Source organism: Chrysemys picta, chromosome 11, assembly GCF_011386835.1.
Source record: "Chrysemys picta bellii isolate R12L10 chromosome 11, ASM1138683v2, whole genome shotgun sequence".
Classification (NCBI taxonomy): Eukaryota; Metazoa; Chordata; order Testudines; family Emydidae; genus Chrysemys; species Chrysemys picta.
In genome coordinates, this window is record NC_088801.1 from 1,589,056 (window position 1) to 1,607,384 (window position 18,329).

General features: G+C 55.5%; 1 protein-coding gene across 1 annotated transcript in view; it reads left to right on the plus strand.

Annotated features, from left to right (window-relative positions):
- The window catches only part of PTPRN (protein tyrosine phosphatase receptor type N), a 46,569-nt gene that overhangs the window by 9,685 nt on the left and 18,555 nt on the right, over positions 1–18,329 (plus strand). Inside the window, 7 exon segments of the mRNA XM_005279702.4 lie at positions 3,463–3,513; positions 5,133–5,246; positions 5,513–5,618; positions 9,050–9,293; positions 9,773–10,112; positions 15,240–15,356; positions 15,586–15,620. Coding sequence (XP_005279759.1) covers positions 3,463–3,513; positions 5,133–5,246; positions 5,513–5,618; positions 9,050–9,293; positions 9,773–10,112; positions 15,240–15,356; positions 15,586–15,620 — 1,007 coding nt within the window.

Here is an 18,329-nt window from a genome sequence, read left to right on the forward strand (position 1 = left end):
CAGGGCAGGCAGGAGTCGGGTTTGTTACTCAGCTGGACACAGCACAGGGAGGCCTGAGGTCACCCCGGGGAAAGGAAGGTTAAAGCACCGGCCACCAAGAGCCCAGCCGCCGTGGTGAGCCCCTCCGTCTCGGTCAGTTCCCAGGTGAGAGCCCCCAACTCACCCCTCCCCGGGGCCGGCCTGCCCAGCTTCCCTGCAGAGAGGTGGGACGGGGAGACACACACACACCCCGTCCGGTGACAGGCTTTGCTGTTGTCTTCCCGGATTCCCCATTGATACGGGACTGGCCTGGGCCAGTCCTTGTTAATGCCCCATCCCAGCTCAGGCAGCCAAGTAACATTGACACCCATGTCTCTGAACCTCCCCGAGAGCAAACCACCCCCCCTCCGCCTGTAGCAGTGCAGGATATCGGGACACGTCCCCTGCGGGACTGAACGGCGCACGGTCACGCTGAGCAGTGACCTGGGGCAGTTTGAACCCACCCATGTTCATCAGTGCCGCGGGATCTTCCCCCTGCCCTCAGTCGCTGTCCCGCCCGGCGCTTCCAGGCCTCTCGCAGCCCCATTGCTAATCACTGACCCCTACGCCCCTCAGAGCAGGGTCACGTCCCCCCTCTGGTCAGTCTGGCCCATGGCACCAGCGTGGGGCACGAGGGGAGTTTTCATGCAGTCCCCCAGCCCTTTTGCCACCCCAAAACCTCTGGCTTTGGAACTGGGCTGGAGACCTGCCACTGCCCCCCCCACCCCCCCGTCTGCCAGAGTGTGAGCGGGCAGCAACCCCCTGCCCCCCCCCCCCCCCCCCGCTGTCCTGGCTGCCGTGTGCAGGGTCCTTGCCCCTTGGCTGGAGCGTTTGGTCTTGCCCCAGCCCTGTCTCCGGGGCTCTGGTGCCCCCGGGGCTGAGGCAGCTGGGGTGCAGGGTGTTCCCCCACATCGGCAGGCCCCCGAACCCCAGGGCTGGGCCTAGGCAAGTGGGGTTAACCTGCTGCTCTCGCCCCCTCTCCTGGTGGGCTGGGATTCGGGGTCTCTTGGGGAGAACCTGCCATGGCCCCCCTCGGACCAGGCCTCGCTGGTACCAGCAGCAGCCTCACAGCGGCTTTACCCTTCCCTCTTGCCCCTCCGGTCCGTGTGACCCCTCGGCGGGGTCGGCTGCTCCCCCACCTTCAGGTTTACTTGAATCCTGCTTCTGGGATGGCTGCGCTGGGTCCCTTTCCCTGGAGCCAGGCTTAGGCCAGTGCCTTTGGGTCTTTTTATCCCCGGACCTGCTGTCCCCAAACTCCTCGGCCAGCTGGCCGGCCGGCCCTGCCAGACCCTCAGGCTTCCTGGCCACGTGCTCCGCTCGTGGGGACGGATCTCAGAGCTACTCCAGCCCAGCGACCCCGTGTGCAGAGAGAGTCTCCCAGCAGGGTGGGGCTCACATCTTTGCACGCCCCAAACCCGTTCCCCATACGCCCCAGGGGTCCATTCCAACCTAAGCACGGAGCCTTTGTGATCCGCTCCTAGTCCCCCGTCTGGCCGTGCACCCCAAGTCGGGGGCGAGACAGCAGAGCCGTCCGCAGGGTCAGCCTGGTTCAGAGCACGAGCCAGTGAGGTCGGTATCGAAATCTCCCCCCTTAAACTGGGGCAGCAGTTCGGTATCTAGGCTCCCTGCGGAACGGGGATCCCGGGGCCTTTCCTCGGTGGAGCCTCTTGCCCCTCGGCTGCTCCAGCCCCAGTTCAGGCTTTTGCTGGTTCTCTTGGTTCTTCCGCCATTCTCCCTCATGCTTTCACTGCTTCTCGCGGTCAGCGAGTTCCTGTGCTTCAGCACTCACCGCCCCACATCTGTCAGTGGGGAGCCTGGTCCTGAGGACACCCGGCTGCTGCCTCTGTCGCGCTCGGATCCTCCTGGAACCTGCTTTTGGACTAATGCGCCTTGTTGAGCTTCCCCGCGCATAGCCATCTCCCTGCACAGGTTTACGATGCCCTTCTTAGAGAGGTGGTTATAGGCCATTTCCTTTGACTACCCTTGTTTTACTGCTGCAAGTCCCTTATTGCAAAACACTGCTAGTGCATTCAGCATCCCACTGCTGCCACCAACAGTCATGGATCCACAGGGTCAGTGCTGCACCCCCAGCTTCGGAACAGTCTCTTGGAGGAACCCCTTCCATGCGCCAGACCCCCTGGGGGTCTCATTCTTCCTTCAGGGTAAGCCTTGCGGCCTCACCAGCTCCTGAGACTGACCCTCTGGGGGTCCCGCCCTCCTGCTTCACGCTGAGGCAGACGCTGTCCACTCTGCGGTGGTTAATGCACCGCAGCCAGTGTTTGCAGTGACACTCGGGCAGCGGATGTCAGCACAGTCGGGTGGGTGTATTAGCCGGGACACAGCACAGGCTGTCTTTGGGCTCTGCTTTAACCTTCAGTTCTCTGTGCTCCCCTAAGTCCATCCTGGTCAGCCCAGAGCCCAGCCCAGCTCTGTCTGTGTCTCCATCTCACCTCCCTGGTCAGATCCCAGGTGAGAGCCCCTGACTGCTTCCAGCAGCCGGCTCTTCTCCCCACCTCGCCAGCCCTTTGTCGGGGGGATAGTGCCCCGCCTCCCTGCTGAGAGGTGAGGAAATCCCCCCCCCCATGCTGGTTGCTGGGGGTGAATGCCCTGGTGACTGGATTTGCCGTTATCCTTGGGGATTCTCCATTGATTTGGGGTTGGCCTGGGTCAGTCCTTTGTGATGACTGAGGTTAAGATTTAGTCAGGGCCAGGTCGTGGGCAATAAACGTGAATTCACTGAAGCCCGTGACCTGCCCCTGACTTTCACTAGACATAGCCCTGACAAATGGGGAGGGAGGGTTCAGCACCCCCCACTTCTCTGCTCCAGGATCCCCCCACTCCTGCTGCAGTGAGTGGGGGCTTCAGGGTCCCCCATGCAGTGGCTGGGAGCTCTGGGGTCCCCCTGCTGCCCATGGTGGCTGGGAGCTCTGGGGTCCCCCCAGCAGGGCGGGATCTGGAAGCTGGGGGGGGGGCAGCTGGGAGCTCCTGGGTCCCCCTGCTGTCCAGCTGCGGGTGGGGGACCCGGGCAGAAGGTGGCACGGAAGTTGCTGAAATCACAGATTCCATGATCTCCGTGACATAATTGTAGCCTTAGTGATGACCCACCCTAGCTCAGAAGGCTGGGGGCACCCACACCTGTCTCTTCGCTTGCCCTGAGCACAAACATTCCATCTCCCCCTCCCCCCACTGGATAACAATGCAGCATATAGGGGAAACTGAGGCATACATAAGGGTCATAAACATTTCCCACTTTGTCACAGGCACCTAGTGAAGTGGGCGGGGGGGGGGCAGCATGCTGTGTGCCAGCTGCAGTGCATGTTGGGGGTGGAGTCCCTGTGGGTTGTGGGGGGGGGGTCCTGCCCCTGGAGGGCCCCCCGTTCCCTCCCTGCATGCTGGCTGTTTGTCTGTTTGGGGGGGTGCTAACTGTCCCCGTGTCTGTCCCAGGCTGCCTGTTCGACAGGAGACTCTGCTCCCAGCAGGAGGTCTGTGTGCAGGGTAAGTGACCTGGGGGCGGCCCCAGCTCCAGCTCGGTGTGGGGGAAGGGGGGCAGGAGCTGGGAACGGTGCCCTCTGGCTCGGCGGGGTGAGGCTGAGTCCTGCCAGGACCTGGGGCCTTGCTGTGGTGATGCCCCTGTGACAATGCAGTTCTGGTGGAACCCAACTGAGAGTGCCAACTCAGGACAAATTGCTCAAATAGGGCAGTTACAGCCCAAGGCTGGGGTTTTTTCCACCTCTAAGACAAACCAAACCAGCCAGACTAGAAGGACTTCGGTCTCACCCCACTGGCTAACCGCAAGTCTCACAAGCAACCTCCTTAGACACTCCAGTTTCCCAGTATTACCACCAGTGCCACACGTTATGGGGACAAATGGTTATGAAAACCAATACCCCAGTAAAAGAAAAAGGTTCTCCTGATCCCAAAGGACCAAGCCCCAGACCCAGGTCAATATACAAATCAGGTCTTACCCACAAATCACGCTACTGCCAATCCTTCAGAATCAAAAATCTAAAGGTTTATTCATAAAAGGAAAAAGATAGAGATGAGAGTTAGAATTGGTTAAATGGAATCAATTACATACAGTAATGGCACAGTTCTTGGTTCAGGCTTGCAGCAGCGATGGAATAAACTGCAGGTTCAAATCAAGTCTCTGGAATACATCCCCCGCTGGGATGGGTCCTCAGTCCTTTGTTCAGAGCTTCAGCTTGTAGCAAAGTTCCTCCAGAGGTAAGAAGCAGGATTGAAGACAAGATGGAGATGAGGCATCAGCCTTATATAGTCTTTTCCAGGTGTAAGAACACCTCTTTGTCCTTACTGTGGAAAATTACAGCAAAATGGAGTCTGGAGTCACATGGGCCAGTCCCTGCATACTTTGCTGAGTTACAAGGCGTATCTGCCTTCTCTCAATGGGGCCATTGTATAGCTGATGGTCCTTAATGGGCCATCAAGCAGGCTAGGCAGAGCTAATCTCAGCTTGTCTGGGACGTCACCCAGCAGCATAGCATAAGTTTGCCATACAGACAGTATAGAGCCAATATTCATAACTTCAACTACAAAACCGATACACACATATAGACAGCATAATCCTAACCAGTAAACCAGAACCTTGTCCTAGACACCCCATTTGACCCCCTTTATACAAGATTTGGGTGCCACTACAGGACCTTGGTTGCAACAATGATCTAGACGGTCCCAGTTTATGTCAATAACGTCACAGCCCCAGCAGTGAACGGCGATGCCGGGGGGAGCTGCCGAGGCTGGAGCACCTGCTGTGGGGGGGGACTTAGTGGGCAGGTGGAAGATGGGTTCAGGAGGGCTAAAGCTGCCCCCAGCTCCCCTCCTCCACCAGTGACTTTGGGCTGCCCTGGCACGTGCTGATCTCTGGGGCCCATGCTGGCTGCAGTGTCCCCTTCCAGAGCTGCCCCCGCCCGCCAGGCGGCCAGTGGCTGCTCCATAGCAGGGTGAATGAGAGGGGGGAACCAGGGGCCCGTCCCACAGCCTCCCCCCCCCCCCCCAGTCCTCCGGCCTGGGCCGCGGGAGCTGAGCTCACTGCCCCGTGGCATCTCTGGGCCCAGCGCTGAGCCCCCAGGCTGGCACCGTTTCTGCTCTGCTCCTAGATGGCTTGTTTGGGCAGTGCCAGGAGAGCGTGGCCCGCGACAGGCCCTACTTCCAGGTCACCTCGCCGGTGCTCCAGCGCCTGCAGGACGTGTTGCGCCGCCTCACGGCACAAGGTGAGCCCCGGCGGGGGGGCTGGGCACCCGCGGGCTGGGCTGGGAGCAGGTTGGGACCCAGGTGGTCCCGGTGGGTGGGGTTCAGCCCCTCCCTGGGCCAGGGGCAGGTCAGCCCATGAGGTCGGTCCCGCAGCGGTGCCACCGGTGCCCTGCCAGGATGGCCTGTTTCCTCTCGTCATGGCAATGGCGCCTAGCGTCTCCGTGGGAACTGACTCCCGCCCCTTCGGATCTGTGCTCTGATTGGCTGCCTCTCTCCCCGTGGACAGGGTTGTCGTGGCAGGATGACATCACACAGTACGTGATCTCCCAGGAGATGGAGCAAATTCCCAGGCTGCGTCCGCCCCCTGCACGGGAACCAGTGGCCAAGGAGAGGTAGGGCCGGGTTGGGCTGCCTGTCCGTCCGTCTGGCCGTCCCCAGAGGCACCCCAGAGCCTGTGCCACCCTCCTCGCAGCAGCTCCCACCCCACGCGCTGTCCTACCAGGGTGGCACGAAGGGCGCAGTTAGGTGTCAGGTGCCCGTTCTGGCTGGGGCGTCTCCCCATTGGTAGGCGTTGGGCCAGCCACCTTGCCCGCTGCGTCTGAGTGAGCTGCTGCCACCCGCTTGCCTCTGCGCCCTGGGCAGAGGTAGGCACTGCAGGGGATCTGTGATGGGAGTGTCTGGCTTACCTCAGCTGGCCCCTGCAGGGAGCAGGCCCTGGGGCTCCCCCAACCCCTGCTGCCCAGGGCCACACCCAGAATTCAGAGGTAGCTCCTCTTCTGCACCCCACAGCAGCTTCCTGTGTGACCCCAGGAGCTGGCTGGTCGGGCACGGGAGCCCCGAGGGCACTCAGGGTGGACCCTGCTGTGATGGGTTGCATTTCTCTTCTCCCCTCCCCCCCCCACCCCCGGAGTGCCACCTGATGTACTGGAGTGCCACTGAGCCCACCCGTTCCACTAGCCGGGGCTCCCTCGCCCCGTCCTGCTGTGCCAGGCCCTCAAACCCCCTCCACCACACACACAGGTAGGGACACGCCCAGCTGTAGAAAGACACAGACACTGAGATCAGCTCTGCATGGGATGAATCGGCTAGGGGATTGCCCAGTACTGCACCCCAAAACTGTATTGTCTTGCACTGCACTGAAATCTGTACAGCGTAAGCTCATGAAAATCACCCTCCCTCAATGTGGAGGAAGATATGCACAGCACCCCCCCCCCCCCGCCCCAGTTATGAATTGCACAAACTGGTTTAAAGAAAACAAAACAAGTTGATTAGCTGCAAAAGATAGATTGTAAGTGATTATAAGGGATAGCAAATAGATTCTAGGACTGGAAGGGACCTCGAGAGGTCATCAAGTCCAATCCCCTGCCCTCATGGCAGGACCAAATACTGTCTAGACCATCCCTGATAGACATTTATCTAACCTACTCTTAAATATCTCCAGAGATGGAGATTCCACAACCTCCCTAGGCAATTTATTCCAGTGTTTAACCACCCTGACAGTTAGGAACTTTTTCCTAATGTCCAACCTAAACCTCCCTTGCTGCAGTTTAAGCCCATTGCTTCTTGCTCTATCCTTAGAGGCTAAGGTGAACAAGTTTTCTCCCTCCTCCTTATGACACTCTTTTAGATACCTGAAAACTGCTGTCATGTCCCCTCTCAGTCTTCTCTTTTCCAAACTAAACAAACCCAATTCCTTCAGCCTTCCTTCATAGGTCATGTTCTCAAGACCTTTAATCATTCTTGTTGCTCTTCTCTGGACCCTTTCCAATTTCTCCACATCTTTTTTAAAATGCGGCGCCCAGAACTGGACACAATACTCCAGCTGAGGCCTAACCAGAGCAGAGTAGAGCGGAAGCAGATCACTGAGCAAATAAAGCAAACACGCAAACTAAGCTTAATACACTAAAGAAACTGGCTACAAGTGGTAATTTCTCACCCTAAATGTTGTGTTAAGCAGGTTGCAGAGATGCTTGAAGGCCAACTGCCCTGGTTGGAGTTTTAAGCTGCAAGGTATTTCTTTCACAGGCCAGATACCTTTTCCAGCCCGGGCTCCGCTCCACTCCCCCCATCAGCCCTTGTTTCTTAGATGTTCTCTGCCCTCATTCTGGGGATTCAGTGAAGAACTGATCCTGATTAACTCCCCAGCCTTAAACAGGATTTGCATATGGTGGGAATCCTTTGTTTCCCAGTTTGATCCCCACCCCCTACTAGTGGAGAAATGCTAGCAGTCCAAGATGGAGTCCAGTACCAGGTGACATGATCACATGACCCTGCAGTTTCAAAGCAGCTTCTCAGGAAGGTGGGAGATTAGCATCTTCAAAGTCCTGTTCTCCCTAATGGCCCATCCAGGCTGTTTGCATTCTGCCTGGAGGGCGTTCCCCTCCCCCCCCCCCCCCCCCATGTAAACCCACTTGTAATTGTTACATAGTCAATATTCCTAACTTCAGATACAGAAATGATACAGGCCTACACATTGGATAATCACATTCAGTAAATCACAACCTTTCCAATGTTACCTCTGTAACAATGCTGGTTCTGGTGGGACACTTCTGAGAGTGCCAATTCAGGACAAATCGCTCAGGGCAGGGAAGTCACAGCCCAAGGCTGGGGTCCTTTGCACACCCAGGCAAACCAAACCAGCCCAACAGAGAGGACTTCGGTCTCACCCCACTGGCTAACCACAAGTCACACAAGCAATTCCCTCAGACACTCCAGTTTCTCAGTATCACCACCAGGGCCACTCGTTATGGGGACAAATTGTTATGAAAACCAATACCCCAGTAAAAGAAAAAAGGTTCTCCTAATCCCTAAGGACCAAGCCCCAGACCCAGGTCAATATACAAATCAGATCTTACCCACAAATCACGCTGTTGCCAATCCTTTAGAATCTAAAATCTAAAGGTTTATTCATAAAAGGAAAAAGATAGAGATGAGAGTTAGAATTGGTTAAATGGAATCAATTCCATACAGTGATGGCAAAGTTCTTGGTTCAGGCTTCTAGCAATGACGGAATAAACTGCAGGTTCAAATCAAGTCTCTGGAATACATCCCCCGCTGGGATGGGTCCTCAGTCCTTTGTTCAGAGCTTCAGTTTGTAGCAAAGTCCCTCCAGAGGTAAGAAGCAGGATTGAAGACAAGATGGAGATGAGGCATCAGCCTTTTATAGTCTCTTGCCATGTGGTCTTTGCTTTTTGTCCCAAGGACAAGCTGTCCAGCACATGGCATAGAAAAACCTCTGAGCTCTGTCCATAGGCATGTCCCTGCCTTGCTGAGTCACAGGGTGTATCTGCCTTCTCTCAATGGGTCAGTTGTGTCGCTGATGGTCCTTAATGGGCCATCCAGCAGGCTAGGCAGAGCTGACACCAACTTGTCTGGGGTGTCACCCAGAAGCATAGCACAAGTTTGAAATACAGACAGTCTTGAGCCAATACTTATAACTTTAAATACAAAAATGATCCATGCACCCAGATAGCATCATCATAACCAGCAAACTAGAACCTTGTCTTAGACACCTTATTTGACCCCCTTTATACAAGATTTGGTGCCACTACAGGACCTTGGTTGCCACAATGATCTATACGATCCTAGTTCATATTAATACATCACAACCTCACATGGCCCACCTTGTATAAAACCTCTTAGTTATGCCATATTCCCCTCAGAACAATATCTCGATGAAGAATATGGGGCATAGTATCACACCTGCAGCCTGTGTTTCTGGAGGCCCCGGGGCTGGGTGTCTGGCCCCAGCTCTCCTGCTTCTCGGGGTTGGTGGGGACGAAGGGGGAGCCGTGTCACTCTCCAGGGCTGTCGTGTCTCTAAGGTTCTCACCGCTGCATGCCGCTCCCCGGACGGCCCTGTTCCCGCCAGAGCTCAGTCAGTTGGGTAGCACCCTGCAGATGGCTCCGCGCCCACTGCCAGCCAGTGCCAAGAAGTCCCCGCGCCTGGAACCGCAGCCCCCGCTGCCCCCCGCCCTGCTGCAGCGATACCTGGAGCTTCTGCTGCTGGGCCCCCCGCCTGAGCTGGGCTATGAGGAAGGCCTGCTGCACCCCTATTCGTACCACAAGGTGAGTGGGGGGCAGGCCGCCTTCCTCTGGCCCTGACACGGGGCCCAGGAGGCCTTGGGTGGGTGGGGCAGAGCGGGACGGGCAGATGAGACAGACACCCTGGCCAAGCCCAGCCCCGGCGGAGACACCAATAACAGCTCCGCAGAGTTGCTGGCTGCACTCGTCTCTGGCTGTCTCCCTGGTGGGGGGCCCCCCAGGAACTGGGGTGTTCTGGCTGATCATCCCATCCTGCCTCCTTATGTTCCTGATGGATGCAGATTCTGTGTCACCAGCTTGTCTATAAACTGCTGTGCAATGCGGCTGTTAACCAGCAGCAGCCACCCCCACCCCAGAGGTGGTTGCATCTCCGCACCGGGCGAGGGGTCCCTCTTCTCTAGGGTTTTGGGGAGGAGGTGTTAGCACTGCAGCCCATGGTAAACTGCTCTCCGGGTGGCTGTTCCTGGCACTGAGGGTGCAATGGTTCTGTGCTTTGGTTACAGTTTGGCTACCAGGATGGTGCACGGCAGCTGAACCCTATCCGGGGCAATTCGGCCAGGCAGAGCCCTGAGCCCCCCGCTCTCCTTGGCAGGGCCCCTGCCCAGGCCTCCCAAGCCCTCTTTGGGGCCAGCACCATCCCTTCCTATGGGGGGCAGCCAGGGCTGGACGGGGGGCATCTCTTCCAGGACCTGGGCATGCTCTACCTGCCGAGAGAGAAGGCGAGCCGGTTGGCCCCTGCCAGCATGAAGGCCCAGCACGGCCAGGGGCTCCCCCCGGACTACGCCGAGCCCGACGAAGAGAACAGACAGCAGCAGCCCGCCCTGGGTCCCCAGGTGCAGTCAGGTAACCCCTGCCTTCCAGCCAGTCGCCCGCAGACTCCTAGGACACCTGGACCGGACCGGCCAGGGGTTTGTCCAGCCTGCTCGGACGACGGGGATTCCCCAGCCCCCCTTGGGAGCCTGCTCCGGAGCGTTGGAAAGCTTTTCCCGGTCGCTAACAGTCCCCCTGGCTGCAGGCTAAGCCCATTGCTGCTTGTCCCGCCTTCACTGGACACAGAGAACTATTGCTCTCCGGCCTTTCCGTAACAGCCCGTAGCATATTGGGAGCCTGTTCTCAGACCCCCCTCAGTTGCCTTTTCTCCAGACTAAACATGCCCCCGCTTTTCACCTTTCCTCAGAGGTCGGGTTTTCGAATCCTTTGATCAGGTCTGTTGCTTTCCTCTGGACTCCAATTTATCCGCATCTTTCCTAAAGTGCAGCGCCCAGAACTGGACACGGCTCCAGCTGAGGCCTCCCCAGTGCTGACAGTGACCTCCCATGTCTGACATACGCCGCTCCTGTTCATCCACTCAGAATGAGAGTCGCCTTTTTCTCGCATTGTTGACTCGTATTCAATATTCAACCCCCAGGTCCTTTTCAGCAGCACTGTTACTGAGACAGTTAGTCCCCAGTTTGTATTTGAGTTTTCCTCCCGAAGTGTGGTACCTTGCACTTGTCTCTATTGAATTCGTCTTGTTGATTTCAGACCAGTTCTCAATTGTCAAGGTCGCTTTGGATTCTGATCCTGCCTCCAAAGTGCTTGTGACCTCTCCCAGTTTGGTGTCATCTGCAACCTCTCCACTCCATTATCCACGTCATGAATGAAAATATTAAATACCGGACCCAGGACTGACCCCTGCAGAACCTCACTAGATACACTCTCCCAGTTTGACAATGAACCCTGGATAACTACTCTTAGAGTGCGGCTTTCAGCCAGTTGTGAACCCACCGGATAGGAATTTCATCTAGACCCCATTGCCTTAGTTTGTTTAGGAGACTGTCACGTGGGACTGTACCAAAAGCCTTACTGACATCCAGATACATCACGTCCACTGCTCCCCCCAGCCACCGGGCCAGTGACCCTGCCAAAGGAGGAAGTGAGGTTGTTTGCCATGATTTGTTCTTGGCAAAGCCATGCTGGCTGCTCCTTCTAAACCGGTTAGCCTCAAGCTGCTCGCAAACTGATTAATATTTTGTTCCAGTATCTTTCCAGGTATCAAAGGTATCAAATTCCCTGGGTCCTCCTTGTTCCCCTTTTTACAGATAGGGTCTGTGTCTGCCCTTCTCCAGTGCTCAGGGCCCTCACCCATCCTCAAGGAGTTCCTGAAGATTATTGCTAAGGGTTCAGAGATTGCTTCAGCTACTCCCTTAAGTACCCTGGGATGAGTTTCGTCAGGCCCTGCCAATCTGAATACACGTAACTCCTCCAAATAGACTTTAACGTATTCGTCCCCTATTTCAGCTTGTTCCCTCCCCGTTGTTGTTAATGGTAAGTGTGTTGAGTGTCTGGTCATTGTGAACCTTTCTAGTGAAGACTGAAGCAAAATAGGCCTGAAACACCTCGGCCTTCTTGATGTCATCAGGTATTCGCCCCCCTTCCCCGCTAAGGAGAGGACCTGCACGTTCCTCTGTCTTTCTCTTGCTCCTAATTTATTTAAAGAACCTCTTCTTGTTGCCTTTTCTCTCCCTTGCTAGCTGGAACTCGTTTGGTGCCTCTGCCTTTCTGAACTTGCTCCTACGAGCCTGTGCTATTCCGTTGTACCCCCCCTTAGCAATTAGTCGGTCTCCACTTTTGGTAAGATTCCTTTTTGAGTTTCGGGTCATTAAAGCGCTCCCGCTGGAGCCACGTTGGCCTCTTACAGTTCTTCCCATCTTCCCTTTGCATTGGGCTAGTCTGCAGTTGTAACGTGACTATTGTCTCCTGGGAAAACTGCCAGCTTCCCTCAACTCCGTTAGCCCTTAGGTTCCCTTCCCATGCACCTGCCCTCCCGTTCTCTGAGTTAGTTCACGGCTGGTTTCTGGAATCCATTGTCCTTGGTCTGCGGCTCTCGCTCCGTTCCTCAGAATCCTGCAATCCGTCCTTCCGTGATCACTGTCGCCCAAACTGCCTCCACCTTCCGCTTCGCTACCGCCTCCTCCCTGTTGGCCAGAATCTAGTCTACAATGGCTGTCCCCCTGGTTACTTCCTCCGCGTTCTGGAACAGAAAGTCCCCAGTACGTTCCAAGGGCTTATTGGAAATGGTGGTGTCCCGGATCCCCACGAGCGGTGCTCCGCCCCCAGCTTTGCAACAGTCTCTTGAAGGAACCTGGCAGTGGGCCAGGCCCCAAAAGGGTCTCACTCTTCCTCCAGGGGAAGCCACACGGCCTCCCCACCACCTGAACCTCTGGGGCAGCAGCCCCCCTGCTTCGCGGTGCGAGACAGACCCAGGTAGAGACTTGCCCACTCCCCAGATCAATGCCCCTCACCCAGCATTTGCAGTGACAGCGCTGTCGAAACAATCGGGGTTTCATTCACTGGCACGCAGCACAGGACGTCCTGCAGTTGGGTGAGGGAAAGGCCAGTCAAAGCATCGTCCCCGTCCATTCTGGTCAGCCCAGAGCCCGGCCCAGCTGTCGTGAGCCCCAGGTTCAGGCTCGCTGGCTCTGCCTGACCTGGGTTAGTTGATCCTCCAGCAGTCAGCTCTTCTCACCCCTTCCCCGTCCTCTGTTCCCAAGCTGGGGAATAGCGCTCAGCCTCCCTGCGAGGAGGGGGGACCATCCATCACGCTGTCCTGCAGCCAGCGGGTGTGGGGACCAGCCTCGGGGCAGGGTACAGACCGTACACTGCCTGTGAGTTCTGGCCTGAGATTTCGCCACCCAGTTAAGTGTGACCTCCTCAGGTACACTCACAGCCCAAACAGGGCATGGAGTCCAGTCTGCGTGGGTACCCCCGTCAGCAGGGCCGGCTTTAGGAAGTGCGGGGCCCAATTCGAACAGTTTCAACGGGGCCCCGGCAGGGATGACTAAAAAAAAAACACGTAAAAAAACACATGGGACTTGTACTCACCGGGCAGCGCTCCTAGTCTTTGGGTCTTTCACTCGCTCCGGGTCTTCGGCGGCACTGAAGGACCCGCTGCCGAAGTGCTGCCGAAGACCCGGAGCGCCACCGGGTGAGTAAAAATTAAAAAGGAGCCTCTAGCCAGGGAAGGGATTCTCGGCCACTTCTTTCTCCCCTCCCCTCCGGCAGCCCTGCCACTGGGCGCGGGGCCCTCTTAGGCGCGGGGCCCAATTTGGGGGAATTGGCCTAAAGCCGGCCCTGCCCGTCTGGCTGGCTCACCTTTGTGCCCCTGGGTCCCTTACACCGCGGATCACAGCCCTAGTCAGGCCACACCCAGTCCTAAAGCACCAGTCACTTATCTAAGGTGCAGCTGACCTGGGGGGTCTCGCCATAGTCAACGCTTGTAGCCAAGCCTCTAATACACAAGCTACCGATCTCTTAAACAGGCAAAGGAAACGTGTTGTTTACAAGGTTAAAGCAGGTGACCATAGCTACACCGATGGTTACAATCTTAAGTTTCCAAAGGTAATAGAGACTGCTGTCATAAGCAAGCTCTGTATGACCTTCAGGGCTAACCCCAGCTAAGCCGCTGGGGGTCACTTGCCGATGCCTAGAAACCTTGCGCCCTAGAGTCCGAGCAGCACCGAGATCCGGCTCCTTCTGGGGAGGGGATTTTATTCCCTTCCTCCCATGTGCTCTGAGCTGCAAACTCAACTGAGGGGAGGAATCCACTTGCCCGACTGGCCTCCAGGGGGAGGGAAGAGCAGAGCACCGGCCTTTTGTCCTTTCACATCCCGCGCTAGTTCGTCAGGCGTCGATGGGCCTGCCCTGGGGGCAGGACCTAACACCTGCTGTCGGAGACCGGCCCTTCGCACGACTGACTGTCTCCTGGCTGGTGATTTACACACTCACAGGCTCATAACACAAATGCTTAAATACCCCCGTACAGCATGGGATGCACTTGCGATAAGTGAGATGGATGCTGGCAGCCACTCACAGGCAATCAATAAACACTAAGCAGTACACACGTCCTTGGGCTTCTAATGCCTGTTTTACCAGCACTAATGCGCAGGGCAGCCAGGCGGGTTCCAGCCAGGGGGCCTTGCCGTGAGCTGGTACCAATTCTGCCAGCCTCACGCCGTCTCCCCTGGGTTGTTGTGGCGAGAGGGCAATGGCCTGGTGACTGGATTCACCGTTGATCTGGGGTCAGCCTTGGACAGTCCTTTTTCCGGTGGCCCATCCCGGCTCAGACAGCTGGACAACATTCACTCCTCTCTCTGCACACAGTCCTCCCCCCACCCCCCGCTCCCCATGTGAAATATAGGGGAAACTGAGTCACGCATTGGGCTCATAAAGTATTCCCCTTTGTCACTGTGGGGTTTTGCCGTGTGACTTTTCCAGCAGATGTCTGGGTAGTTTACGTTCCCCGTTACTGCCCGTCTGATGCAGCTCTTGCATAAGGCTGCGAGTTGGTCACAGATTCCGTGACTTTCCGTGGCCTCCGTGACTTCCACAGCTGCCGGTGCGGCTCACCCTAGGGCTGCCCCGGAGGCCGTCGGAGCAGCAGTGCCTGGGGGCCTCGGGGTGGCAGGGACAGTCAGCTCCCCCCCCCCCCCAAAGCAGGGGCCAGCTGTCAGCCCTTGGGGCCACCCAGAGCAACGGCCCCCAGGAGCTGCCAAGTTTTAATCACGAGTATTTATAGTAAAAGTCAGGGACAGGTCACGGGCGTGAATGTTTTGCTTATTGCATGAGACCTGTCCCTGACTTTTACTAAAAATACCCGTGACTAAATCTTCGCCTTAGTCATGCAGCTCCCTCTCCCCTTCCTCCTCCTCTGGGCCCCAGGGTGGGGGCTCTGCCCCGCCCCGCCCCAGCAGGTGGCTCCTGTCCCTTCCCCCCCTGGATCCTGACCTCGCTGGGCCCAGCAGGCATCGGCTGAGGTGCCGCCTCCCCGCCCAGGCTGAGCGTCTCTCACCTAGCAGACATTCCCCGCGTCTCCATTGCGTCCAGACCCTGGGGATGGGGTGGCCCCTGCCAGCCGTCGGGTGCCTGGCGCTGGGCTGCCTCTTGCTCCGTGGGCAGGATCCCAAAGCGAGCGCTGTCTCCCTCCTGCAGATGCAGCCCTGCAGAGACTTGTGGCGGTGCTGGCCGACTATGGGGTGGGGCTGCAGGACCTGAGTCCCCAGCAGCTCGGCAGCCTCTCCGCCCTGCTGCAGCTGCTCCAGCGCCCCGGTGAGTGGGGCTGACTGGGCAGGGGAGGATGGGCAGGGTGCGGGGCAGAGAGACGAGAGATGCCAGCACTGCACCTTCTAATCTGGGATGCGCTGCCTGTCCGCCCTGGAGGGGGGGAGGACGTTGCCCCCTCCTGGAATCTGCCTGATTCCTCCCCCCGTGCCCCGGCTGCTTTCTTTGTGCCTGGAGCAGTGCATGAGCCTTGAAATGTCCTTTTCTCTCCCGGCAGGTGGGTTTGGCCAGGAGGTTCCGGAGGCCAAGCGGGTAAGTCCAGCCGTTCCCCGCCGCACAGGGCAGCGTCCCAGCCCCAGTCCCGGGGCCGTGCTGAGCCTGGAGAGGCCGGTTGCTGGGGGGTCCACAGCCCCCTGTGGTCGGGAAGGGGTCACCGGGTCAGACCTCCAAAGGCCAGCGGAGACCGTTGGGGTCCCCTAGCCTGAGCCCTGCCCTGAGTCCGGGCCTGTCTGACCTAGAGCAGGTGGCTTAGAAAAACCTCCATCCTGGATTCAGAAACCGCTAGTGGTGGGGAATCCACCCCGGCCCTTGGTGAGTGGTTCCAGTGATTAATCACCCTTCCTGTCAAACCGGTCTTATTGCCAGTCCGCGTGCGTCTAGCTTCATCCTCCAGCCGCTGGGCCGTGTTAGACCTTCCGCTGCTAGACAGACAAACCCATTAGCAAATATTTCTTCCCCACATAGGTACTTAGACTGGGATCACGTCACCCCTGAACTTTCTCTTTAAGCTACATAGATTCTGCTCCTTGAATCTGTCGCTCTAAGGCAGGTTTTCCAATCCTTTAATCCTTCTCGGGGCTCTTCTCTGCCCCTCTCCAATTTATCAACATCTTCCTTGAACTGTGGGCACCAGAACTGGGCACCGGATTCCAGCAGCGTTGCACCAGTGCCAAGGACAGAGGTAAAATAACCTCCCTGCTCCTTCTCGGGATGCCCCTGGTGATGCAGCCCAGGATCACATTAGCCCTTTTGGCTACATTGGGAGTTCATCTGAGTATCCGCCATGACCCCAAGTCCTTTTCAGAGTCCCCGCCCCCCAGGATCGAATCCCCCATCCTGTAAGTACAGCCAATGTTCTTTTCCTAGAAGTCTGACTTCACCTTTGGCCTTATTAAAATGTGTCTTGTCTTGAGCCCAACTTACCAAGTGATCAGATTGTTCTGTATCAGTGCCCTGTCCTCTTCGTTATTGCCCACTCCCCCAATTTCTGTGTCTGCTGCAAACTTTATCAGAGATGATTTTGTTTTCTTCCATGTCATTGATAAAAACATTAAATAGTGCAGGGCCAAGAACTGATCCCTGCAGGACCCCTCTGGAAACCCACCTGTTTAGTGATGATTCCGCATTTACAGTTCTCTTTTGAGACCTATTAGCTAGTTATTAATCCATTTAATGTGTGGCCATCTTACCTTTATATCCTTCTAGTTTCTTAATCAAAATGTCATGCGGCACCGAGTCAGAAGTCTACGTATATTACAGCCACGCTGTTACCTTTACCAACCAAACTTGTAATCCCACCCAAAAAAATATCAAGGTAGTTTGACAGGATCTAGTTTGACAGGATCTATTTTCCATAAACCTCTGCTGATTTGCATTAATTACATTCTATTACCCTCCTTCAATTCTTTATTAATCAAATCCCATTATCAGCTGTTCCTCCATTATTTTTCCTGGGATTAATGTTAGACTGACAGGCCTATAATTACCTGGGTCATCCCACTGACCCTTTTTAAATAATGGCACAACATTTGTTTTCTTCCAGTCTGCTGGAACTTTGCTGGTGTTCCAAGAGTTATGGAAAATCAGCATTAATGGTTCAGGGAGCTCCTCAGCCAGCTCTTTTAAAACTCTTGGAAGCAAATTGTCCAAAGCTGCTGAGTTTAAAAATGTCTGACGTCACTAGCTGCCGTTTCACATCCTCCTGAGTTAGTGTTGGAATGGAAAGTATCTCATCATCACCATGTGATGACTACAGCATTTTTTCCCTCCCCTAAATACAGAACAAAAATTTATTGCACTTCTGCCTTTTCTGCATTATTATTTACGATTCTACCACTTCCGTTTAGTAATAGACCAATATAATTGTTAGGATTCCTTTGTTTCTAGTACACCTCTACCTCGATATAACGTGACCTGATAGAACACGAATTCAGATACAACGCGGTAAAGCAGTGCTCCGGGGGGCGGGGCAGTGCACTCCGGTGGATCAAAGCAAGTTTAATATAACGCGGTTTCACCTATAACATGGTAAGATTATTTTTTTTTGGCTCCCAAGGACAGCGTTATATCGAGGTAGAGGTGTATACTTAAACTCTTTATTGTCCTTAACTCTGCTGGCCGTACATTATTCCTGGTGTCCTTTTGCTTCCCTTATTCGTTTTCTACAATGTATTGCTTCTGATTTATAGTTCATTACTGTCAACTTCTCTTTTCTTCCCTGTTTTATATTTTTTATAGCTGCTTTCACTTCCACTGTATGCCAAGTTGTTTTTAACCAGTGCAGCCTTCTTTCTTGAATTGTAGCTTTTTGAGCATCTAGTAAAACATTCTTAAACAATTCATAATTATCATTCACACTTTTCTGTTTGAACTCTTTCTCCCAGCTGATTTGGCTCATAATTGTTTTGAGCTTTATGAAATGGTCCCTTTTTAACCACTGGATATCTCTGTATTACTGATTCAGACTTTATTCTGTTTGCACATAACAAATGTGATCAAGTCATAACTTGCACCTAAGCTACAACTAATTTTTTGATCTTTGACCGTTTCCTCTTTGTCCCTCAAGATGAGGTCTAATGCAGAATTCCCCCACGTTGGATTCAGCACTGGCTTGAGTTAGGAAATTCTATAACTTTTAGATGTTCCGAGGATGGTTTAGTCCTGGCAGCACGAGACAACCAGTGTGTGTCCTTCAAACTGAAGTCCCCCCTTGAGTATATGGCTCTTTCCCCTACCCATCCT